The following is a 10053-nucleotide window of genomic DNA, read 5'->3' as shown; positions in this document are numbered from 1 at the left end:
AGGTCTGGATTGTTCATTACAGTTTAAATCTGTGGAATGTTATGATCTTGTTCTTGACACATGGAGACCAGTTTCAGAAATGTCTGTATGTCGCAATGGTGTTGATGTAGGAGTCATGGACGGTGTTATGTATGCTATTGGCGGCTATGATGGAACAGTGCATATTAAAAGTCTTGAGGTTCATAGACCAAGTGATGGAGTTTGGTATTCTGTAGCTACAACCCAATCACCAACACTTGGACCATTGAGACATTGTCAAAACGTAGAATTTATGGTGGAGTAGTCGTTCAAAGATAACTACATTATGAATAATCAACTAACAGAATGGTCTCATTGTTGGTAGTAATATGAAGATATTTAGTTTGGAATTTATAATGAAACTTATATTGTTCTATACATTTTTGTTGTTTTAATTGTTTGAATAAAATGTTTTTTTATAATTTAAACTGATTATTTACAAATTAAATAAATAAGCTATAAAATTAATTATATTGCAGTATATTAGTAAAAACTAAAATCATATGTGATTTACTATTTACATTATACCTTTTAAATTCCTTGTGTAGTGATGTATTTATTGATTTTTCAATGATTCCTTTTTTTTAAGGGTTTATGGGTAAAATTAAAAATAAAATAAAATGTTAAAATGAAATTTCTAAAATTATAAGTATTAAAAACATAATTGAGATTTTTATGAATGAATATAATAATATTAGAATAACTAACGTTTACTGCTTTATAAATCAGACTTAGATTTATTAAAAACTAAATAAAAATAAAATACATAATATAACTGATAGGGTAATTAATATCATTTCTAAAATTATAAGTATTAAAAACATAATTGAGATTTTTATGAATGAATATAATAATATTAGAATAACTAACGTTTACTGCTTTATAAATCAGACTTAGATTTATTAAAAACTAAATAAAAATAAAATACATAATATAACTGATAGGGTAATTAATATCATTTCTAAAATTATAAGTATTAAAAACATAATTGAGATTTTTATGAATGAATATAATAATATTAGAATAACTAACGTTTACTGCTTTATAAATCAGACTTAGATTTATTAAAAACTAAATAAAAATAAAATACATCATATAACTGTTAGGGTAATTAATATCATTTCTAAAATTATATATATTAAAAACATAATTGAGATTAGTATGAATCAACATAATAATAATAGAATTGAGATCTTGTGAATCAGACTTTTGATTTAGATAATCTAAATAAAAATTAAAATACACGTTTACTACTTTATAAATCAGACTTATGATTTAGAAAATTTAAATAAAAATAAATATATACAATAACTAATAGGGTAATTGTTCAAACTAAGAAAATCATATGTTGCTTGCTTTATCAGCCATAGTCTTGAGAGCTTGAGACATTGTGCACAATGCATCTACCTCTCTTTCTTTGAGGTGCAATAGCTTTTTTTGAATTTCGTTTTGATATTCAATTTCTTTCTTCTTCAAATTTATATAATTAGCCATACCATACCCAGTATTTAATCTTTTATAATTTTCTTGCCTAGTTTCTCTAACTGTAATATTATTATTTGTTATATTATCAAATTGACCAGGAGATTTATCAAGTGTATTATCAAGGGATTCTAAATGGTGATCATCTTCATTAGAAGTATAAGATGAATTTAGTGTACTAATTAAGGTACTTGGAGGAGGCCGTACATTTGGTTTTTTTCCAAATTGTTCATCAAGAACATCATAGTATTCCCAGGTGACACTGTCTCTTCCTGATAAATGTGATTTCTTTACGTTAGCTTTGTAGGTAACCCAGAGATTTCTCCATTTGGAATCACATTTATCGGCACTGACAGGTGCATAGTTTGGAAAAGATGTATTTAACTTTTCAGCAACTTTCATCCATAATACATTTTTTTTGAATTTGTTTCCTTGAAAGGAAGTGTCCATTTCAATTCGTGTTTCAATGAGCAAAGTCACAAGATTTTTGTTCCATATAAATGCATCTGAAAAATAAATTAGGATATTTATTTTTGTAAGTTTGATAGTAAAAAATACCTTTCTGAGGTAATAATATGCTATATCTGTACGCCAACTTTGGTTTATATATTAAGATAAATGCCATAGTGGAATTAAGTATTAAAACTAAGTAGATAACTTAACATTAATATTTATAATATTTATAAATAATGTAAATGCTCTAAAATTATATATAAAAAAATGTTAATTTTATAACAATCAATTTATAATTAATCATATAATACTATAATGAGTATCTTTGTCATTAATTTATTCAATTCTTAAATTGTTTTTTAACTAAACTTACATACAACCCCTCATAACAGACTATCATTGGGGCAAATAGGGGAGGGGCTAAGGAGGGCTTATCCCAACCAGAAATCTAGGACATACAATTTTAAAATGCAATATTATTGTAATTTGTAAGGATCTGCTTGCCTTTAATATATTCAACCCCCCCCCTCCCCATCTAATTTAAAATTGCCCCTATGGAGGCTATGCTTATTAAGGAGCTGAAAGTCTTTTAATTTTTATAATTTATTATCAACTATGTATATCTCATTCTAAAGCTAAAAACAATCAATGGTATAATAAACTGTGAGGTTTTAAGTGCTTATAAGTGATATTAGTGATTTTAATTTACCTTTAGTGTTATCGACAAAAGAATGTTCGTCGTCCTGGACAATGCTTGGTGAATTAGTACACCTTACTGGACTTTCTTCAACATTGATCCCATTACTAATTAAAATGTTAACATCCATCATAATATTTTGTTGGATACCATCATCTAATAAAATATTAAAAGCTATATAAATTTGAATTCATAAATATATTTATTGATGTAAGATTGTAAGAACATGAAAAAGTATACTAGCCATTTTCTACATTACACAGTATTTTGAGCTTATCTGCAGACCACACACGTCCAACTCCTTCATATTGAACGAAACCAATGAATTTCAGCATTTTCAGATATGATATACATACAATTAATTACGTAGTTTATTATAATTAATAGTAAATTTATAGTTATTAGTTAATAATTTAATTAATTGACAACAATACTATAAAATACAAATTCAAAATAAAACAAACAAATCCTTAAGAGATCGACTGAAAAAAATATTCTGTTATCATAATACTGTCTACTGATAATAAATATCAATCAGAAAAATCAATAAAATTTTACGTTGGATCCGATTGAAATCTTGTTGGTAACGCTGAATTTTGGAACAAGATCCAACAATAAAACATTTTTCAATTGTTGTGTTTTGGAACGCATATTATCATTTTGATTGAACAACGCTGAGTTTTGGAAGGCACGGTTAGTTCGTAAATAATATCATTAATGGTGATAATAAAATAATAATTAATAATAATAATAATAATAGCGGCAATTCAAATTGGACCAATCAGAGGAACCCGGTTCTGAGTGTACCTACATTTGCAAAATACGCGACCCGTCTGACCATCTGACCCGTCTGACCCGTCTGACCATCTGACCCGCCGCCGCCGCCGCCGCCCCCGCCACCACCACCGCCGCCCCCACGTCAATCGCCATGGTTATCATATTATTGTACACGTACTATATTACCGTACTATATTACAGTACACACATATTAATATATATTCAACAGTTATTTCCTTTCAATAAATATATCTGTATAATCAAAACAAAATGTATATTTCATCTACCTGCAATACCTCGATGACCACCATAGATCGTCACCGCGTATTCTCCCACATTTAAATTAAAATATTCATGTCTGAATACACAGCTCACTAAAAAAGAAATCCCTAACAAACAATAGTACAGGTAAGTATCCGTCTGTCTAGACTCTATTTCATTCATATAATATACCCTGGGTCCTTTAAGTCAAATGTATCCTAAGATTTCGAAAACCAGAGTTTTCGAAATTAGTTGTATTTTTATCGATCAACAAGCAACATCACATTTCTACTTACATTTTCTTTACATTTTTTTTCTTTTAAATATGGATCTCATGACACGTAAGTACCTTTATAGTTTTTTATATTTAGCTAAGTAATATAAATCATATATAAAATGTGTTACAAATTAAATAATATGTCGTTGGGTTTTACGAGACTATTTGATCGAAAAACACTACATGTATAAGTATTCTATTGTTATCGAAAATGGCCTGTCCCAACCGGTCTATTCTCGACACGTGCAGGTCAGTTTCAGGAATTTTATCGATGCTCTGTTCAATACAATGATACCCAAAATAGTTAAAAATCTAAAGTGATATACCTAATTCCCAAATAATATTTTACCTAACCCTGGCTTAATTTGTCTTCATCACCGCAAATGCTAAGACACTTGCTCCGTTACCCGTCGATGTACGTTCAGTCTGTTCTAGACAACCATTTCGTACGAATTATCTCCGCGTTTTCACAGTTACACAACAGAATTAACAATTTTTCCAAGTGTTTAAACACTTTATTTAAACATGTTTAAATGCGATAAGTGTCCATCGGTTTTTAACGCGATGCGTAATTTGTCGACTCATAAAAAAACTCATCTCGGAATTCGATTCCCATGCACTATTAGCCTTACGACATTTAAATACAAGTCACATCTTAATAGACACCAAAAAAATCTTCATGGTATGTATTTATATAATATTATTTTTCATCATTCATGATATTAATTTATAATAATTTTTTCAAGGTATCATTAACGTGCCTGCACATCGTCAACCCGCCGCACGTGAAGATATACAGATAGCACCGCAAATAACTGTTCCAGATATACCAGCTGGTGGTTCAAACATGTTATCTGATGACGATATTAGTATGATTGCAATGGATGCATATGAAATGATAGACGCTAATACAGGTTAGTTAAATATATTTTATCACTCGCGACATTTTCGATAACACATTTTTAGATATTAATTAGGATTTTTATTTTTTAACCTTTTGGCAGGCGCGCTACTGTGTATTACACGAGGAGGCGCGTGTCGTACTTTATACGACACAATGCTTTTCATATATATTTAATTAAAATGAAGGATACATAAATAACTTTTAATAGAAATATTTTTTGTAACATTTTATTGTTATTTATATAAATATTTTATGAATTTATACATATTTTTTTTATAATTTTTATTTCAATATAATTGTTAATAAAACACGATTTTTTTTTCTATTCCTTACTAAATAAAAGTAACACAGTATAAAATAAATAATTTATCGAATTCTAGTCTGATAAACTTTCGTCATTACAAGTCTGACAAATTATTTCATGTTTGCTAGAATGCTTCTTACATGTGTACAACTTGCATTTATAGCATATCATTGTTGCAGATGATCTCTTTTTTTCGATCGTACATAAACGACAAACTCCGCGCTTTTTAGGAGGCTCCTGTACATCTTCGACAACGTTTTCCGTTTGGTATTTTTTTAAAAAAACTGTTACATCCATTGGTAATGTTTTAATTTTCGATCTTGAAATAAGGTGTTCTTTCATAAGACTCATAGACAAATTTTTAGAAAAATTCTACGCCGATTCGGTGCATCATTCGGCTTTGAAAATGCATATAAACTTGAGCGTTTATTCCGGCAATATTCATTAGACTATAGAAAACCACACAAGGCCAACGTTTCGTAATTCTAGACACAGTATAAGTAGCACACATTTTATCAACAGTATCTACACCACCTTTTGTACTATTATAATCCATGATTATTTCTGGCTTTTAGTAAAATTATCAAGCTTCTTCCCTTTTCATGCATCGTAGAAAGTAATATAACAGTTTTATTTTTACGAGGAACGTAAGAAGTGAGCATTTTATCTTTTTGGAAACCAAATATACTGGAAGAAACAGCTTTGTTCTTATGGGGAAGAAACTCAGGAGGAATCTCTCTCTTGTTTTTTTTCAGTGTACCAACAAGAGTTATTTGTTTTTGCATCAAATACTCGGCTAAAGGAATGCTTGTATAGTAATTATCAGTGGTAAGATTCCTATTGGACTTTTCGATATCCGTTACCAACCTTTTTACAATTTCCATTGGTGCGTTTGAATTATCATACGGCCCTTCTGGCTGTTTACCACAATAAACTTCCAAATTTGACGTGTAAAAATATTTTGCGTCACATAAAGCATACATTTTGATACCATATTTTGCTGGTTTGCTTGGTATATATTGGATCCACTGACAACGACCACGGAATGGATGAAGCATTTCGTCTATTGTAGTAAATTCACTCATATTATAAGAAGCCCTAGAATTATTTACAAAAGAATCCAAAAATGAACGAATAGCTGACAATTTATCAAATTTACGCCTAACAGCTCTAGTTGATCGGTCATCAAATCGTAAACAACGTGTTATAAATAAAAACCGTTTGTAGCTCATAACCGCTCTAGTAATTTCGATTCCTGTCCCATCGTTGGCCCATAGTTCCAAAACATTCGCATGGTGTCCTTTTTTGATTCCTATTAGGTATAACAATCCAAAATATGCTAATAGTTCACTTCTAGATATATCCTTGCAGTCCCTGTCCCTTGAATAATTATACGTTGTTTTTTTATTATTTATAAACATATTGGTATATTTTACGATTTCGTCTACCATACCTAAATCGATTATTTTCATGAATGAATCAATTTCACATTCAATATTTTTAGAATGAGAGGTGAGACCGGAGGAAGTTTTTATTATATTATGTTTTTTAGTTTTTGAGTGCTTGGTGAACTCAGTTTTACGCCATTTACTAACCTTATCTTTTCCGGTATAATATAGTTCATCTGTGTACATTGCTTCTACTTCTTCATCCGAAATATTCTGTTCCGAATCACTGTCAAAATTATCGTAATCAATATTTTCGTCACTAAGATCACTGTCACTATCAAAATCTTCAAATGTATCTCCTACTTCTTCGTCTGATAATTCTTGTAACATACGCGCAATATCGTCCATAATGAGGCGAAAAAAGCAATACACGAAAATAAATAAAAAGAAAAATATAAAATATGTTATAAAATTATAAAATAATATTATTACGACCAGGCGCGAGACGTATTTCGTGCGATCGGACGGAGTTGACTGAAATATACATCAATAATAATTTGAAAAATACGTAAAATTAGATAACAATTATTAAGTGTTTATAACATATACGTCATTGTGGAATAGGAAAAATCCCAGTATTAATCGGGATACGTAGATAAAAGTTATGTCGATAAATCTATAATTGTCGTACAAAATGCGCATACGCGCCTGCTGAAAGGTTAAAGATTCTTACACTACAACCGATAACGGGAAACGTGCTTCTTCCGCAAACACTGCTATCAAAGCTAAAAAAGCACGTTTATTTCTTGTACAGTCTCCCGGCTTTATCGAAATTTCGTCTTCTGCAAATAGAAAAGTCGTATGGTATTACGCAAAAAATATCGAAAACATTCAAAACTATATTGAATTTTTTAATTCGATTAAATCAGAATTAGTCGAGTTACTAAAATCACAAGCGTCTAAACATCCAATCAAGTTTAATTTAAAGCTGGAAGCTACATACAATATTCCGAATGTTGATAATTCAAAAGAGAACCGTTCATTTAAGACCTCGGCTAGACCGATTTTTGCCGAAACTGGTGTACGGGAAATTGTTGAAGAAGGCATAATAAAATTAATGGCTGAGCAAGATGAATATTCTAGCAAGGGAAGTGGTTATACGCTACAGTGTATTGACGGAATATTATTAGGTGTTTATCAATATACGCCTATGAGCGCATCGTCTTATATTCCGTTACCTGATTTCATTGAAAGAAAAAAAGCTGTAATCAACCCGCAAAACTCAGACCAACAGTGCTTCAAGTGGGCAATTTTAGCAAAACACGTTACGGGTTCAAATAAACAACGTATAGAAAATTATACAACGCACGAAGAAAAATATAATTTTTCCGGTATCACGTTCCCGACAAAATTACATCAGGTTAACATTTTCGAAAAAATAATCTTAACGTAACTGTCAATGTTTACGGACTCGAAAAACATTTCCAACCACTGCAAAAATTTCCAAATATGAAGTGTTTCCATTGAAGGTGGTAGATGAAGAAAAAACAGATCATTTCGACTTGTTACTAATAACCGATGATGAAAATTCTCATTTTACCTACATCTCTAATTTTTCCCAACTTGTGCGATCACAGAAACCCGACATAATGGACGTGCTGTATTTTGTAAACGGTGCTTTACATCGTTCGAACCTCTAAATATTAATAAATATGAATTAAATGAACGCATACGATTTGAAGAACACAAGTTAATATGCGGAACACACAAACCAATTTTACCTCGAATGCCTACCCCCGGATCGATGTTAGAATTCGACGCATGGAAAAAAACTCAACGACATCCGATAGTTATATATGCTAATTTTGAAGCACTACTAAGAAAATCCGATGAAAAATGTGGGAACAATACAAAAGCTATTCAAAAACACGAGGCCATGATTTATGGTTTTATGGTTAAAGCAAATAACGACGTTTCCGCAGAACTGCTTGAACAATTTAATATTCCAACTTCACCTATATTTTTTGTGGTAATGAAGATAATCAGAATGTGGGTAAACTTTTTGTGAAAAGTATCGTTGAAATAGTTGAAAACATTGAAAAATTACTACAAACCAACATACCAATAACTTTTACTACAGAACAACAACAAGCACATAATTTATGTAAGACATGTAATTTATGTAAAAACGGTTTCTCTGTGGGAAACCATAAAGTTGCTGATCACTGTCACTTATCGGGTAAATTTCGACAAACATTGTGTAATACCAGGGCCTGGACACTCGGCCGCCATTTTGTTGGAGGACAAATTGTTATCACAGCTGTAAACAACATTTCAAGACGCTGTTTTGTTCTGTGATAACAATTCACAACGTGTTTTCAGCATTTTGAAAATTCTGATTTCTACGATCATTTTATTCCGAGTGCTAATTACGAATTTGTGTACCTAATTTTATTTTATTAGTCTATTGTATTTAATCAGTTTAAACAATGGTGCTTTTGTGTATTGTTAAAAACTGTGTTAACTCCAAAAGGAAGACAAAACAAAGTGACTGTCATTTGCATAGGTTCCCAAATGATATATCACGGTAAGTGTACCTAATATTTTTGATGTAATTAGGATGTAAGTCAAAATTAATTATATTTTACGATTTCAGTTGTAATCAATGGTTAACAAACTGCAAATTATTTGATCTTCGCGGAAAGTCGGAAGATTTTATTTATAAAAATTATCGAATATGTAGTAAACATTTTAATGCTAATTCATTTAGTAATCCTAAAAAGACAAGATTATTACCAACAGCAACACCTACAGAATTTGGTGAGTTAATTTATAATGTTTGATTGTCATTTATCATATTTCATCAATATATTAAATTGTTTTATTTCTTTAGATTTTACTGGAATAGAGATTGAGCTGCCTTTGGTTGATACTGTTGAGGTGTCCATTGAAGATAATACTTCTCTTGTTGAACCAAGATATTCGAGTACTCCTTCAAAATCAGATGTTTCAGAAAGTTCAACATCTACTCAAACTACCCAGCTGCTATCTGTCAATACGCCTAGGAAACGTCTATTAAAAACTAAGGTAAATGAACTTGAAAAAAGTGCAGAATATTGGAGGAAAATGTCAACTTAATGTCCAACAAATTTTCACAAGTAATGAATTCCAAAGATCATTTTTATGAAGTATGTGATATACATTTACCACCTAATCTTTCAATGATCGTCAAAAGTTATTGTAGAATGGCTTCTAGATATCCTCAAGGATTTCGTTATACTAATCAACTAAAACAATTAGCCTTAACAATTTATTTCTTTGGGCCCATGGCATATAGGTTCTTAAAAAATATTTTGCAATTACCTAGCCCACGAACTCTACGAAGAGTCACTGAGAAACTAGATATTATGCCTGGGTTAAATGATATTATATTCAATTCTATTGAAATAAAGATGAAGAATCTTAAAGATGATGCAAAGGATTGCGTTCTTT

The 10053-nt window shown here is 30.4% G+C and overlaps 2 protein-coding genes across 2 annotated transcripts; both read right to left on the bottom strand.

Annotated features, from left to right (window-relative positions):
* Positions 1-1359: 1359 nt before the first annotated feature.
* On the bottom strand, positions 1360-2985 carry LOC126554719 (uncharacterized). Its single transcript, XM_050209765.1, has 3 exons — positions 2895-2985; positions 2663-2806; positions 1360-2006 (listed from the first exon to the last, which is right to left on the bottom strand). The coding sequence occupies exons 1-3, from the start codon at positions 2983-2985 to the stop codon at positions 1360-1362; spliced, it is 882 nt and encodes a 293-aa protein (XP_050065722.1).
* A 2733-nt stretch (positions 2986-5718) lies between these two features.
* LOC126554722 (piggyBac transposable element-derived protein 4-like) lies at positions 5719-6969 on the bottom strand. Its single transcript, XM_050209767.1, has 2 exons — positions 6765-6969; positions 5719-6485 (listed from the first exon to the last, which is right to left on the bottom strand). The coding sequence occupies exons 1-2, from the start codon at positions 6967-6969 to the stop codon at positions 5719-5721; spliced, it is 972 nt and encodes a 323-aa protein (XP_050065724.1).
* Positions 6970-10053: the final 3084 nt, after the last annotated feature.

The sequence above is a fragment of the Aphis gossypii genome, unplaced genomic scaffold, assembly GCF_020184175.1.
Source record: "Aphis gossypii isolate Hap1 unplaced genomic scaffold, ASM2018417v2 Contig00584, whole genome shotgun sequence".
Lineage (NCBI taxonomy): Eukaryota > Metazoa > Arthropoda > Insecta > Hemiptera > Aphididae > Aphis > Aphis gossypii.
This window is presented reverse-complemented; position numbering and strand designations above follow the sequence as displayed.